The 16,721-nt window shown below is 35.4% G+C and overlaps 2 protein-coding genes across 5 annotated transcripts in view; one reads left to right on the top strand and one right to left on the bottom strand.

Moving 5' to 3' along the window:
• The window catches only part of cep170aa (centrosomal protein 170Aa), a 78,811-nt gene extending 71,638 nt beyond the window's left edge, over nt 1–7,173 (top strand). For all 4 annotated transcript variants that reach the window (XM_056470293.1, XM_056470290.1, XM_056470291.1 and 1 more), the window contains 3 exons: nt 2,475–2,568; nt 2,649–2,700; nt 4,608–7,173. In XM_056470293.1, coding sequence (XP_056326268.1) covers nt 2,475–2,568; nt 2,649–2,700; nt 4,608–4,855 — 394 coding nt within the window. In that variant the 3' untranslated portion in view covers nt 4,856–7,173. The remainder of the gene's footprint in view (nt 1–2,474; nt 2,569–2,648; nt 2,701–4,607) is intronic.
• Nucleotides 7,174–7,240: 67 nt separating this feature from the next.
• On the bottom strand, nt 7,241–15,867 carry dync2li1 (dynein, cytoplasmic 2, light intermediate chain 1). The gene is made up of 13 exons (XM_056470294.1): nt 15,733–15,867; nt 15,449–15,581; nt 14,779–14,813; nt 14,607–14,676; nt 13,993–14,081; nt 12,549–12,729; nt 12,396–12,464; nt 11,195–11,272; nt 10,981–11,060; nt 10,762–10,832; nt 9,664–9,761; nt 9,494–9,586; nt 7,241–7,512 (listed from the first exon to the last, which is right to left on the bottom strand). Exons 1-13 carry the CDS (start codon nt 15,744–15,746, stop codon nt 7,450–7,452), a joined length of 1,074 nt encoding a protein of 357 aa, XP_056326269.1. The 5' UTR covers nt 15,747–15,867; the 3' UTR covers nt 7,241–7,449.
• Nucleotides 15,868–16,721: the final 854 nt, after the last annotated feature.

Genomic DNA, 16,721 nt, shown 5'->3' with positions numbered 1-16,721 from the left:
CCCAGCCGTCGATTTGAGTGTACCCTGATAGAAACCTAGGTTTAGAATTCTAAAACGCATGCTAGTTAAGATCACAGGGAGCTTCTGGGATCGCGAGAAATGCAAACGGCTGAAGTATAAGGTAGACTCAATGAGAAGTACACATGTTTGCAAACCTACCTAAAGATACAACCAATAATTCCGATTAGAGCGATAATGTGGAGAATATTGCTCTTGTGTTGAGCCCAATGAGCCTCGCATCTAAAAATAGAGCAGGGGTGTTCCTTTAGTGATATTGCTTCGACTCACGCTGAAAACGGCGGACGTGAATTAACAAACTGAGGATATGATGACGTGCCTGTCAATCAATATTGGTGGGTGGGGGGACCGCTCTCCTACGTCAGGTAGTGGTCGATTTGAAAACAGCTCCAATTGGTCCAGCGTTTTTTATGTTGTTAAATTGAAAAAAAAGCACTGGGTGTGCTTATATCACCCCAATATGACAGTCTATACACCATACATGCACATATGTCTGTCCAAACAGCTTGAAAAGTAGATTTTTTACCATAGGTGCCCTTTAAAGTACAAATGTTACAAAAGTCAAGTCATTTCCAGCTCTCATACTACATTAAGCATTTGTGTTTTATATCACAATAACTGTAAAATTCAACAACAGTAACCTTTATTTAACTTCAACAGTATTTTACTTAATTTTGCCAAAGTACCGTTTCTTATTTTGAACTGGAAAATTGTTCAGTGAAGCAGTAAATTGCATTTTATTATATATACACTTTCAAAGTATATAAAGAATTATAAACTAAAAATTAATAATAATAATAATGATTCATTTTATTTGTAAATGGCGCCTTTCTGGACACCCAAGGTCGCTCTACAACAAGCATCAACAGCCATAACTGAACAAATTAGAACAATTAATAATTGCCAAACAAGATTTTATATGCATGTAAGGAGTTGCGGGTACAAACACATCGCGAGTATGAAATACCATGATAAAAAAATAGTCAACAGAAAGCCTGCTTAAAAAGATGGGTCTTGAGATGAGATTTAAAAGTGTGAAGACTATCACTGCTCCTTAGATCCAGGGGAAGCGAGTTCCACAGTCGAGGAGCCGTGGAGCTAAAAGATCTGGCACCCATTGTGCTTAATAGAGTGCGAGGTGGCATCAGGGAGAGAGTTGGCTGATCTAAGTGTGCGAGAAGGGGTATAAATATATAAGTGAAGAGTAGTATTTTAAAATCAATACGAAACTTTACCGGAAGCCAGTGAAGCTGATAAAGAAGTGGTGTGACATGCTTGTGAGATGGTGTTACCCGAGCTGCATGGTTCTGAACCAGTGGAGTTTATGGAGAAGTTTAGAAGGAAGCCCAGAGAGAAGTGCATTACAGTAGTCCAGACGTGAAGTAACTAATGCATGGATGAGAATTGCTGTGTTATTGATTGTGAGAGAAGGGCAGAGACGAGTAATATTATGCAGGTGGAAATATGCATACATACTTATTATAATTATAAGATATTTTTTTTTGCATACCTACTGTTACATGTTCTAAAACTATGTTTTTGAAGGTCCCATAAAATTAAAATAAAGTGTTAGTATCCGTATTGTTAGATTTTATGATGTCTATAAGCTAGTGTGCTCCAAAATAGTGACAAAATGTATGTTTAGGAGATATAAAACAGATATAAATATGTAAAGCTTGTAGTTTGTCACTTCTGTCTAAATCACAGGTGTCAAAGCCAGTTCCTGGAGGGCCGCAGCTCTGCACATTTTAGTTCCAACCCTAATTAAACACCTGATCAAACTTATTGAGTCTTTCAGGTTTGTTTGAAACCTACAGGTAAGTGTGTTGAAGCAGGGCTGGAAGTAAACTGTTCAGAGCTCTGGCCCTCCAGGAACTGGCTTTAACACATGTGGTCTAAATGAATCAATAGTTTTGTTCATGTTACTTCAGTTGCTCATCAAATCATGACCAATCAAATGCTTTCTAGTATTTGACATTCCCCGCCCCCTTTAAGATGCTTTTAATTTGATGTGCTGGAGCTCAACCACAGTCACTGGCAAAGCTGTGAGAAATCAAAACGCTATTGGCTGTTTTTTTAGGGGAGAGGCTACACTATGTCCCACCCTCTCTTCATATTTCAGTTGAGATTACATCAAACATTAAATAAAAATGCACATTTCAAAGCACTTTACGGGACCTTTACCTTCTGAATGGGCCTCAAAATATCTATAATGTTTCATAATCATATTTGTAATATTTTCCCTGTTCAATTAATTTGGTTTGTATTGCAAAATGATCATTACAATTCACAAAACATTGTTTTTAAACAATTTGTTTGCTCATAATATCGAAAATTTATACGAACTGTTAAGCTACAGAGAAGTACAATATATAAATATATATATATAAATGTAATCTTATTTGTGTGTTTTTGTAACATTGACTAATGTAGTTTCTAATTCACCTTTTTTAAAGGATATTGTTCAAAGACAAGGACAGGAACTTGGATGATATTGAGAGTAAACTCTGTTTGGATAATGAAGTTCCCCTTCCCAAAACTTCAAACAAGGTGAGTTCATTAATGATGAATGCCTTACTATAAATATCATTGACTTGTAATTTTTCCTAATTACTATTTGTACCGTTTAGGAAATTTCATCGATACTAACAGAGCTGAAGCGAGTAGAAAAGCAGCTTCAAGGTAAGAATACCTACAGCCTTTTATATCTGCATTAAATGCAACAGCAGCACAATTTAACTCAATATAGCCCTACAAAGTGCAGTAACCACACAAACACTAAACCACTTTAAGGTTTTTTACATCAGACAGTCAGATATGCTGTGGGTAGATGAGTGGTTTAGTTTCAGAAGCAGGTCGATATTGAACCAGGAGACTTTGTTATTAGGCTTTAACTCAATTTTGACCAAAAGTGTAATTACTGCACTTTGCCTTTCGACGATAGTGTGGTTTTTCATAAAATGCAAGGCATTAGATACCAGCATTTAGAGAGTCAAAAAATATGAATACAGTCCACATAAAAATACTACCCATGGCTCTTGACTACTTTTCACCAAACTAACATTATAGCTAATTATAGCAATTGAAAATAATGGCCAAAACCAATGTTGTCAGCGGTGTCGTGTTTTATTTGTTTGGACGGCTGATTTACATCCACATCTTACGCTGGGTTCACACCAAATGCACATTTAAGTATATGTATGAGTAAATTACATACTTTCGAGATTAAAAACATCCTGTGAGTAAACCAGAGCAAGTGACATGATGCAAGTGTTTTAGTCACAGTTGGTGTGAACCCATTAGGGCTGCAGAATATATCAGTTTAGCATCGAAATCGCAGTATGCACATTCACAATAGTCACATCGCAGGATATGCCAAGTTGAGTCTCAATTATATTTATTTTGTCTTGTCTGTAGTCCAAAAATTTCAAAATGAAAGCAAGATTATTTTACTTCACCCATTAGCAGATTGTTTCTCTCGTTTTAAGTTCAACTTAATTTTGACCTATTACTCCTGAAAGTAAAAACAAAATATTTTTACTTGATTTAAAAATGTATGTATAAAGAAATAATAATAAATAATTTTTGGATTATAAATGAGAAAAAAACTCCAAGTAGGAAAAGCTTTTTTTTTGCATTTGTGATTATTCAATTTCTGTACCTAAATACTATCAAAGACTATAGAATCCACAAGACATGTCACTCGTATAGTTTTGAATGTAAAAAAGTGTAACGGTCAATATGGCGAATAAAGCCCGCCTTCTAGTACAGTAGCCAAGCATCGATCCCTATAGACTGACAATACTCCGAGGGAGGGGCTCGAACCAGACATGAGTTTCTGCAGATTTTGTGTGATTTGGACATTTAGAAATGAAACTGAAGATTCAGTTGTTGTTTAATTTTATTGGCGATTCCTAATATGAAATTTAACCCTAAGCTTGGCAAGCAGTTTTGGAGAATTTGATGTTTTCCCATTCAGACAGAATGCCCGAGTGCATACTGCCTGAGAAGCGTTTTAAAGATGGCCGCCGAATGAAATGACTAAAGGGACTTTGATACTATTAGACTCTCCAGAAAAACCTTAAATGGAACAATTCAAACCATCTGGTGAAACTGTATTCGTATCGCAATATATATTGCAAAAAAATGTAAATATCGCAATATTAGATTTTTCAACATCATACAGACCTAGAACCCATCAATATAGTGTTGCTATATCCACTTATTAGTATGAGTTACACAATAAAGAATATAGTGAACTATTCATTCATTTTCTTTTCAGTTTAGTCTCTTTATTAATCTGGGGTCGCCACAGTGGAATGAACCGCCAACTTATCCAACATATGTTTTACACAGAGGATGCCCTTCCAGCTGCAACCCATCACTGCGAAACATCCATCCACACTCATTCACACATCCACTATGGTCAATTTTAGCTTACCATTTGAATTAATGCTGATTCAGTAAAACAATGACACTTTGTCAGTTATTCCGCTTTTATTACCAAACCTAAATACATTGTCAAGATGTTGTATTTCAAGACATATATCAAGTACCTAATACATTACCTAACATCTTCATTCCTGCAGTTATAAATGTCATGGTGGACCCTGATGGAACCCTTGACGCTCTGACCAGCCTCGGCTTGACCAGTCCAACCGCCCCCAAACCCAGAATCAGCCCTGGATCTCAGAGCGGATGGGCACCGCTGCCCAGTAACGGAACCCCACAACCACCACCAACCATAACCAACCCTATCCCAGAAAAACCCAGTGTAGCACTCAACTTCAGCCGCACACACCCCACCGGAGAGGAGAGTGCCATTGCTAGCAAATAAAAAAAAACTTTTAGTAAACTGGACTAATAGAACTACATACTGTAACTTTTATGTGTATGTATAATGTGTCACGTGCCCTTCTGCAGGACTCTGTATGAGGTCTGTCTGTAGTTGTACCCTGTAAGTGTAACTTTTAGGATCACACACGTGAATCTGGACTGACTGCTCAGCGAAACCGCACCAAAACACACACAAACAGCTGCAGATGACAGGAAGCAAGTGGCCAACCAAGCCGAATGGACTGCCAGACGAATCCCTCATGAACGGACTAAAACAACTCTCCAGTGCCTGTCTGCTCACCTCTGAGCTTCGATAACACGGTTTACCAAACTGAATACAGAAAACTATGCGCAACTGTATTTTGAAATTTGTATTTAGATAACTGTCATTTTTGAGGGGAAAATGTTTAAGATGTTGCAATTTTGTGCTTTCAAGCTATTTTAAATTAGCTTAATTATGTTCTTGGAATTAGTTTTATTTTTTGGAATGTAAAGAAGAATTTGTATCATTGGCTATTTGAATATGCATTGAACTTCTCTTTGCATCATTTTATAGTTTTCAGTTTTCAGAACATAAAGAGGGAACTTGCAGACTAATGCATGGCATGCACTAATGTAAAAACTGCGCCCTGGCTAGTTTGTAGTTTTTCGCCATTACGCTCCCTCGATCAGCACTATTGACAACTGAATCAGCCTTTAAGACCCGTTCAAACCAAAAATGATGACTCTATTAGTATCAACACACTATAACATTCTGTTTATCATAAGATACTGTTTTTAAAAAGCAGTTTTGTCAATGCTGATTTAAATACACAAGGTCTTTAAAGCACGGTGGATTCTTATACTGTAGGTAATGAGTAATTATTATTATAACTGTTTGTTATATCATGTTTTTATCGTTAACAAACTTGGTGTGAATGAGCCACCAAAAACTATAAATCTCTAAATATAACTACAATTAGTTTCCACTTAAAAATTTGTTCCAGTCCGATGATTCTGTTGCATTTAATCAGTTTTTTCTTTTTCTGGCAGCATGTATGTGATGAATTTCAAATTGGTGCCTGTATTCTGCCGCCCAACAATGCAACAAGATGTAATTTTATACAACCCACTTTGAGCTGTTTTTGTATTTTCTGCCTTCGTTTTTGTCATTGTTTTGCCTCCAGAAAACGCCAAGACATAATTATGACATCAGCACTTAAAGGGCTTATTGTCCTTGGTGTGAACAGACGGCAAACAACTATAGCTACAATTCTAAGGTATTAGCGTTCACATCAATGCACAATAGCATTGTTTGTTATAAGGGTGTGCTGGATTTTTTGTCATTTGTCACTTTAAATGCTCAAGCTCTCTAACACAGATTGGATTCTAATTGGCTGTTTTTGTTTGTTTGTTTTTTTCTAATTATCATTCCAACAGAATCATTCCTCACATTACAGCTGTAGTGTGGACTCTAATAATTTACATGTATAACCACTGATAAAACTTTATCCTTATTATATTTATCTTTTTTGGTGTGAACGGGCCTTAAGTGTGTGTACACTAGCATTCTGCATTGACGGACGTCTGTGTCTACATAAGACCTTCTAGCCTTCTTTTCATGTAACTGTTCCAGCTCTATGTGTGTGTGTGTGTTTACTGTTGACCGGTTTCTTTCCTTCTGCTGCTTGTCTGTAATTTTAGGAGGATGTCGGCGTAAGCCTGAACCACTTACCGGGCCTTTCTGTAGGAAGAGCATTTCTAGTGTAACTGTAGACTTTAGACAATAGTGCAGATAGGTACCTGACAGAATACATCCAGTGGGCTTTTCTCTGTTTTATACATGTATAATGTCACTAAGTGCCCAGTATTCTCTGCTTGTTATTATTATTTTTTTATTGTCGGTCTTTGAGGATGAAAAGACTGGATTCATTGTGCTATGTTTTTTTTTTTTTTTTTTGCACATCAAAGGCATAATGTGACATGAATGGGTAATTCAGGGCTCCAAAATGGATTTTGGCACCACTACATCCCACTGTACTCACTACAAGATGCCTTTACAGTGGGACGACCCTCTAAATAAAACAGCCTGTGTGACAGTCTGCCACTAGAGGAGAAGGTGGATGGCAGATAAAGTGCATTGGTACATTGATTTTTCCCTTGTTTATCATATCAGTGTTTGTTTTTTTGCTTTGTTTTTTTAATTGTTTTAAATGTATGGTTAATTTATTTTTGTTTAGTTCAATTCTTTTAATTATCATGGCACTTTTTGTTTTTTACAAAATTTTGCATATTCTCAATAAAGGGGGGAGCAGCATATTAAACAACAGTTTTTGTTTACTTCCAAAGTGTTGCGTCGTATTTTGTCTGGTTTAAATTGTTTAGGGAAAATCTAAAAATGGATGTGTTGAGATAGATTGCAGTTTAATTATGAACTGTGGACATTTGAATTACAAAAGGTTGAGATGAATTTCCATTCACACACATTTTATCCAAAATTGTTACTATATAAATATATATATACATAACCGTATGGTACTAAATAGAAGCATAACTTTAAAGTCAATTTTGTAAAGTACAGCACCAACTTGGTGTTAGAAGATTTTTAAGTGGAATCTATGGATCCAGAGCCAAACTTTTCCAGGATTTTGCTTGTTCTCTCTTGTATTGGTCCAGCTCCTGAGAAAAGAGAGGAAAAGTATTGCTTACTAAAATGTAGAACGGCCTTTCTAACATATTAAACATATTTGTATGGCAACTATGTCAGAATCTGTCAGAATTGCTGAATGAAATACGTTCAATCTGATTAGCTGTTACACATGTAGAAGTATACTAAAGCAAAAACTATTACAAATGTCTTTAAATGAATTACATCTAACAAGTAGCCAGTAAAATACAAATATTAAAGGTCCTGTAAAGGCTTTGAAATATGCATTTTTATTTGATATTCACATAATCTCATCCCGAAAAAAAAAATTTCTTTTTAAAATTTAAATTGTAACAATAAAAGCTATATTAACTATAACTGAATTTACAACAGAAGTTCGAACACTTCTAAAACTGAAATAAAAATAAAGAAAAAAATTGCAAACAATAAGCAAAGTGCAAACTTGCAAAAAATGAAAGCTAATTTAAATTATGAATGAAAATCTAGTGAAAAACAGTAGATCTGCATCTCTAATTCCAATATATTTGGAATCCTTCCTATCTACACACGTTATAAACTTCAGATGAAGCATGTTTAGGGTGATAAAAAATAGAAAATGTTAATGGTAATCATATATCATAATAGTCCCGTTATTAATCCGGGGTCACCACAGCAGAATGAACCGCCAACCTATCCAGCACATGTTCTACGCAGCGGATGCCCTTCCAGCTGCAACCCATCTCTGGGAAACATCCATCCACACGCATTCACACTCATCCACTATGGACAATTTAGCCTACTCAATTCACCTGTACCGCATGTCTTTGGACTTTGGGGGAAACCGGAGCACCCGGAGGGAACCCACGCAAACGCGGAAAGAACATGCAAACTCCACACAGAAATGCCAACTGACCCAGCCGAGGCTCGAACCAGCGACCTTCTTGCTGTGAGGCGACAGCACTACATTCTGTGCCACCGCTAGCCTCCGGTAATTATTTATTTTATTAGAAATGTATATATAATTATATTGGGTGACACGGTGGCTCAGTGGGTAGCACGATCACCTCCCAGCAAGAAGGTCGCTGGTTCGTGCATCGGCTGGGTCAGTTGGCATTTCTGTGTGGAGTTTGCATGTTCTCCCTGTGTTCGGGTGGGTTTCCTCCAGGTGCTCCGGTTTCCCCCACAAGTCCAAAGACGTGCTGTAGGTGAATTGGGTAAGCTGAATTGGCCGTAGTGTATGTGTGTGAATGAGTGTGTATGGGTGTTTCCCAGTGATGGTTTGCAGTTGGAAGGGCAGTTGGCAGTGCATCCGCTGCGTAAAACATATGCTGGATAAGTTGGCGGTTCATTCCTCTGTGGCAAACCTAGATTAATAAAAGGACTAAGCCGGAAGGAAAATGGATGAATGAATATAATTATATTTATTCATCTTTTTTTTTATCTAGTGAAAAACACTTGATCTTAATCTTTAATTCCAATAGATTTGGCATGCTTACTAACTATACACATGCTATAAACTTCAGATGAAGCATGTTTATGAGGATAAAAACTAGGAAATGTTAATGATAATTATTTATTTTATTAAATTTATATAAGATTATATTTTTGTCAATTTATTCAAAAATCTAGTGTAAAACACGATCTCGACCTTTAATTTCAATAGATTTGACATCCAACTTTATACATCCTATAAACTTTCGATGAAGCGTGTTTATATTGATAAAAAGTTGAAAATGTTAAATATAATTATTTATTTTATTATATACTGACTGATTATTGCAATTATAGCATTATGAGTATAAATCGGTGTGGGTGAGAGGTAACTAAAGGGCACTGGCTGTGAGATAAGGGTAACTTTCAGTCACATACAGTAAAGCAGAACATGTATCAGTCTGGGAGATTAGTACAGTATATGACTCTTGAGTCAGCTGTACCGAAGGGTAATATAAACACGTGACTAAAGGTTACTAGAAGTCAAATAACATGAAGACTGACTGTAAATGTGTCTCGTACCTGGTCTTTCTGTGATCTGATAGAGTCTATAAGCGGCTCACTGAACTGAGGATCTTTGACAGGGTCTTTCAGCTCTTTACGCTCCTTTGTGCTCTGAAAAAATAAATAGGATGGTCAGACGACATTTAATATAAGGTTGTGTGTTGTTTTGTTTACATATCAAGAATCACCTCATGTGGGAAAACTCTTTCAAAAACCTTCTTCCAGAGGTCTAAGGGGTTTTTGGCATGTAGAGTCCCAATATCAACCTCTGAGGTCACAGGCGGACCTGGAGGATGAGCCAATGAAATATTTACAAGATGAGATTGTGATTATAGATGTGAACTAAGCTACTGTATGTGCTAAGCCTCCTGTGTGGTTTTAATGTACTTGGAGTATATGAGCACAGATTTCATTTGTTTTTTTTTATTTTGACCATTTTAATGTGAAAAAAACTGTCCATGTCATGTATGAAATTACATATCAATTACAAAAATTGGTTACACTATAATAACCACACTATGATAACCTCAGTATATGTTAAGCATTAATCATTAATGCTGTATTCATGACTTTAAAAACATTTAATATGCTTTATGATTTTATTTTCAGTTAAAGTTCAGTCAAAATACAACATAAACTTTTCTAAAAACAATAATGACATAACAATATGATAACCAGTCGTGTAGTCGGGGCTATACGCATGTATACTCAGTATGCCTACTTTTTTCCACTAGCTGTTTAGGTATTACGACTTCTGAGGATCAATAATTGCGTATACCCTCGGTATACTCACTTGTTTTGCTGATTAGGCTTCCCTAATTTACGTGTATTCGCATCCCCTTTAACTGTATACCAAATGTTTTTTAACTCTCATCTTAATTTGTTTTTCGAAGTCAACTGAATAATGTCTCGCTGAAACGTTCAGGTAAAATTAAAATACAGCATGGGCGGGTTGGGTGGGTAATAGTACACCACCTTTTTTTTTAGGACTACACCACTGATGATAACCCAATGAAAACAATTAAATAAGCTATAAATGTCCTTTTGAATAGTTAATTAATCATTTACTTCCCCATTCTGAATGATATTAAAAACCACTGACTATTCTTAAATAACTGGTTTGTAAATAATGCAATACTTAAGTAATGAATAATGAATTCGACATAATGAAATTTTGATAAAATATAATTTCTGATAAATGTACTCTTGATGAGCATGCAAAATATATCAAACCAGTTTAAAAAGCATAAGTTAGTTTTTCTTTAACCAAAACATACGTATCTTACCGATTTGACTGAGGGAGTCTGATCCAGACGGAATGGCCAGAGGTTTACTGGGGTCTGTAGAGACTGATTTTCTAACGGAAAAGAAGAGAAAGGATTTCACTGTTTTCTTAAAGTTAATACATTAAATGAAATAAAATTAATAAATATCAAATAAATAATAATAAAACTTAATTAAGTATATTTAAGTTGAGGTTCAAGAGGAAAATTAAAGGTTCTTACGGTCTTTCGGTCCCAAATGCCAACTGATTAATAAAACTCCTGCTTTTAGACATTGTGGTTTCTGACTTGCTGCTGGTGAACTATGAAGAGACAGAAAGCATGTATAAAAAAACTGATCAACTGATGTTTTATGCTGAAATGAAATCTGAAAATTATAATCCATGATCATTATTTAAACACAAAACAGAATTATTTAGTATAAGTTTAGTCTTACGATTAGTGATGCTCCATAGAAGTGGGCTAAGAAGCGTAGAGTCTTACAGATCACCTTTCTCTTCTCTGAATCAAAGTCCTAGATAGAAACATTTATCATGAACTTGGTTCTGATGAATATATTAGGTTACTATTTTATAATCATTTTATTAAATTCTGTCATTTGAATAAAAGACAAAAATAAAGCAGTTACTCTTACAAAGCAATCATGGAATAAACTTTTTGACATATTCATCGCTTTGATCTGTTTGTCCATTCACCCAGAGTTTTTAAATGAATAGATATTTAGGTGAATGGACAGTTATCTCTCGTCCTTTTGTGTTCTAAAAGAGAACAAAAGCCTTAAAGCCACAGTTCAGCCAAAGTAAAAATTCTGTTATCATTTACTCATCCTCCACATGAACAACCTACTTGAGTTTCTTTCATCTGTTGAACACAAAGATCAATATACTGAACAACGATAGGAATAAAAACAGCCATTGACCAACCTCAGAATCTTCTGTTGATCATTGTTGAACAGAAGAAAGAAACTTAAAAATGTTTAGAAATGTTTAGAAATGTTCATTTGACTGTGAGTGAATGGTTGGAAAATGTTTTGTTTTGGGGTGAATTATCACTTTAATGATTTGGAACCGCATGAGGATGAGTAAATGTGAAGGAAATTTCTTTTCTTTTAATTTTTTTACATTTTCATAACATTCTCACTTAGTATCCATACCTTCACAAACATACTAGTACTATTACTATATACTAGTACAAGATTAATAATTATTACACCCCTGATTTAACTTATACTTAAGACGCAAGAGAACGTTTTTAAATGAAACTTGCCCATATAAATGTAGACATAGTTTTAGTGGATAATGTGCAGTAAGCGTAATTAATTACAAATTAGATTAAAAATATTATGTAAAGTTAAGCAGTAAAGTTAAAAAAACAATACTGATGAACAATATTTTATATTAAACATTATTTCAAAACGAATACTACTTACATGCAGGCAAGGCAATATTTATAATTTGGCATAAAAATTTTCATGGTTGCTGAATGTCGCACAACACTGTTGCTACAGCCCTCTCATTTCTTACGTTTCAACACTGTAACAATGTAGCGGGCAAGTAAGCTCCGACATTGCCTTTTTAAAAAAACCATCACCACAACGTAAACGCTACTATAAACATTTTCATGCAGTGACGTTTTACCTGAAAAATGTCATACTTGCTCCCAACTATGAGCAGAGGAACAGGGAAAGGGCTGATGAGCTCTCGGTCCTGTTGAAGAGAGATTGTTTCATGTAATTCTCTGCAACAAACACACACACACTTGATTTACAGAAACAGTGTAATCCTCTGTACCGGATAGTCCTTGTGGAGGACTCGTGGGACTTGTTGTTTGCCAGATCTGGATTCTCCTGTCTTCTGCAGTGCGGCACACACTTTTTCCACCTGATTTCGAGCTGATCCAAGCAGACTTTCCATGGTCTCCCACAGAGCATTGGGTTTCGACAGATCCAGAACAAGCAAAACTGACAAAAAACTGCAGAAACAATTGTAGTGTAAAAATGTTTGCTACTAGACGTCAAATGAATTTCACTTCAAGGAAAATAGTTCGAATAGGAAATAGGAAATCATTTTACAAGTTCCCAAACTTTTCAGCCCGAGACCCCTAAAATAACAATGCCAGTGACTCGTGACCCCCAAATTCCTCTGAGGTGGTTATAAATATATAAAAGTTGTGCACACAACAATAAGCCTATATAAACACGAGATTATTGACAACACAAAAAAGTGCAACAGTCTAACAACCATATCAATTTTATAGTCATTTATTATTTTGTTTGATTTAATATTAACCTCAGCTAAAGAAACTGGCGGACACAATGTATTCAGCACAAGTCTTTTGTTGGTTTAATTTTGGAGACCGCCAACAAGAGATCATTCTCAATATTCAGTTGTGGCCTGTATTTATTTTGAATGTATTAGATTGCCATACAGGTGTCAGAAAGTTTAATCTGGTGCTATGAAATAAATCTGCTGCAGCTGACGCTATTGCTGTGTTGTTAATCCAATGTTAACACACCAATCCTATGAAAACAAATATTTTAAGAGCTGATGGCTTTTCATTTGCATGTTGTTGCTTTTTACTATTAAAAACTATTATTTTTATATTCTGTGGGTTATTGTTAAAATATGGTAATTCAGATAGTTTAATAAAATTTATTTGACTGTTGGAAATCAACAAGCGATCCCCTGTAATTGTCCCACGATCACCTAGGGGGTCTACTTTGGGAACCACTGCCCTAGAATTAAATATACTCTCATTCTGGCGTAATAATCAAGGAACTTTGCTGCCTTACCATGTCAATGATATTATACTGCACCTAAAATAGCTCAGAGTTCGGTAGGAAACTGCCCTGCATAGTAGTATAATAGTATTGTGCCTGCTGCAGCCATGGTAAAGCAGCAAAGTTCATTGATTATTACACCAGAGCTACCTAGCTACTGTATATTGGTCTAGAAAACAGAAACCTTTCATTTTCTGTCTGTATTAATACACGATTAACTGCAGAAGAGTCAAGCTTTAAATAGGAAGATTATCGAAACTTTTTTTTTTAATTCTTTGAGCAAGAAGCTAATGGTCCTATCCAATTCAATGATTTATGCTAAGCTAAGCTGAAAGTGCTCCCACTAGACCCAGAGATTGGTTGAATTAATTTTAAAGGGTAAAACTCACTTGTTTATCTGTGTAAAATAAGCCTATTTATAAAAAAGTGGAGCGTTCAGTGTCTGTAAATCCAACCTGACATTGTCAGCCGTGATGGGAATCTGAACAAGATCTGATAGGGAGATTCCTCCTCCCAATTCCCACAGATGAGCGATGTCTTTAGGCTGCAGAGAAGTAGAAAATAAGATCGCAGCCATTTAAACAAAATGCAATGGTTTTATAGTCATTTAAATGAGAAATCAGTTTTCTCTATTTCAAAGAACAAATTTATTTTTGTAAAATAAAATAAAAATATAGGGCGACACGGTGGCGCAGTGGGTAGTGCTGTCGCCTCACAGCAAGAAGGTCACTGGTTCGAGCATCTGCTGAGTCAGTTGGCATTTCTGTGTGGAGTTTGCGTGTTCTCCCCATGTTGCCGTAGGTTTCCCCCACAGTCCAAACACATGCGTTTTAGGTGAATTGAATAAGCTAAATTGGCCATAGTGTATCAGTGTGAATGCAAGAGTGTATGGGTGTTTCCCAGTGCTGGGTTGCGGCTGGAAGGGCATCCGCTGTGTAAAATGTTTGCTGGATAAGTTGGCGGTTTATTCCACTGTAGTGACCGCTGATTAATAAAGGGACTAAGCCGAAAAGAAAATGAATGAATGAAGAATAAAAATATAAACTGATGAAAGGACTGTCACTTTTACCGTATTATGACCTCTCGCACGTCTTCCAAAAGTGTACTCCAGTGCAAGAGTAGGTTTAGCTGTCTCATCTCTAGTTTACAGGGAAAAAAACACAATTATGAGGTGACTGGAAGTCTTTTATATGAAGTTAAGTCACCTTTTATTCTGTAGCAAGATGATGGCTCACACTTACCTGTCTAGAAACCGCAGTAATATTGTTGTTTTGCCCTGGAATATAAGGTCAGATATTTTTGTTATGATGTTTTTGACAATAAAGGATAAACTGTTTTAACCTTAAAAGAGATGAAGTATTATTTTTGATAAATACATTTCTAAGGCCTCTAAATAATCAGCAGAATCAAAACTTTATTTAACAGATGTATTGTAATATTTAAGGATTGACATTTAATGAACTGAAAAATCACAAATTTTTAAGCCATCCTGTCAAATTTCACAGGTTTAATCATTTTCGCACAGGTTTACTTGAATATCCACACATTAGTTTTCAATGGCTTCAAATATGATCCAGTAAGGGCTTTCCAAATATAACGTGTTTCACTGCTTCACTGATTTTAACATTGCTTAAGTTTGCTTCATCTGTATGTGCATCTTGAATTAAAGATATTTAGACATATTTTTTTACTGGAAAACGTGACAATAATGAAGAAGAAAATTATTCATGTCACAACTTATTGAAAACAAACTGTGCTCTCATTTTGACTCAAACGTCAATAAATTGTTTCACATCAAAACACAATTATATTATATTAGGAGGAGTTTATAATCAGCATATGAGTAATTAAGCGTCGTTGTCAGACAATAAACAGTAAGTGGGTGCCCAAAGTGCTATAATATAGTCATACTCCTGCTTTACTGCCCATGAAGAACACTGTTCTCTGTGAGGGGAAATGCGCATCTTCTTCAGCCTCCTCTTCACCAGTTCTGCTCTCCCTCCTGCGCACTTCCGCGGCAGCAACATCCCATAATGTGTCCGAGCTGCGAGATAAATTCGTCTGAATAATAGCAGCATCTGCGTCTTTGCTAATAATAAACTACTAGCGTTAGCCTTATCATCACTCATTCGGTAGCTTGTGAGCTAACTTAAACGATTAAAACAATGTGAACAATAACCCATCTAAAAACTTACCTTACTTTCGACATTATTTAAGAGGTTTTTAATGTTCTCTGCACCAGATTTCATTAGTTTGTAGTTTCAAAGCTGTATTCCAGTTGCTTAATTGTTTTGTCAGTCGAAGAAGACGCTTGATTACGGTTGCGAGGGGTAACGTCACTGCTTGATGACGTAAGACAGCTGGTGCACTGTGGGAAATGATGTTTTTCACTTTAAATCACAATCAATGAAACAACTCTTCAACTTGAAAGATATTATTTGTTATCATTGTAATCCCCAAAATAAAAATGATGAATATATATATATATATATATATATATATATATATATATATATATATATATATATATATATATATATATATATATATATATATATATATATATATATATATATATATATATATATATATACAGGGTGGGTCATTTATATGGATACACCTTAACAAACTTATTGGGAATTATTCTCTCATGAATTATTTACAAGCCCCTTCACATAGGCCTATACTAATGTGCCACAAACAAGACAGTAATATCACCAACCATTCCAATTTTATTAAGGTGTATCCATATAATTCATATAAATGGCACACCCTGTATGTATATATATATGACATATAGATGACGTAAGACAGCTGGTGCACTGTGCAATTTAAAAAGATCAAATTACACATGATTTCAGTTTTTCTTTAAATTTGAAAAGAAAATAACAATAAAAACATATATTTTTAAAATGCAACAGAGTATTTAGTGTAAGGATGGAAGCTTACGCTGCTATTCTGAAGCAGTAATTGAAACAGAAAGCAGTTCGAGGATGACCAGTATCAATCAATCATTTATCTGATTTCAATATATTTAATCTGACTCCACAAAAAATTTACATAATTGATCAATAGAATAAATTTCATGTCATGTTAAGTTACATGTCATGGTGGCGCAGTGGGTAGCACGTTCGCCTCACAGCAAGAAGGTCACTGGTTCGAGCCTCGGCTGGGTCAGTTGGCA

This window comes from Danio aesculapii, chromosome 13 (genome assembly GCF_903798145.1).
Source record: "Danio aesculapii chromosome 13, fDanAes4.1, whole genome shotgun sequence".
Classification (NCBI taxonomy): Eukaryota; Metazoa; Chordata; class Actinopteri; order Cypriniformes; family Danionidae; genus Danio; species Danio aesculapii.
This window is presented reverse-complemented; position numbering and strand designations above follow the sequence as displayed.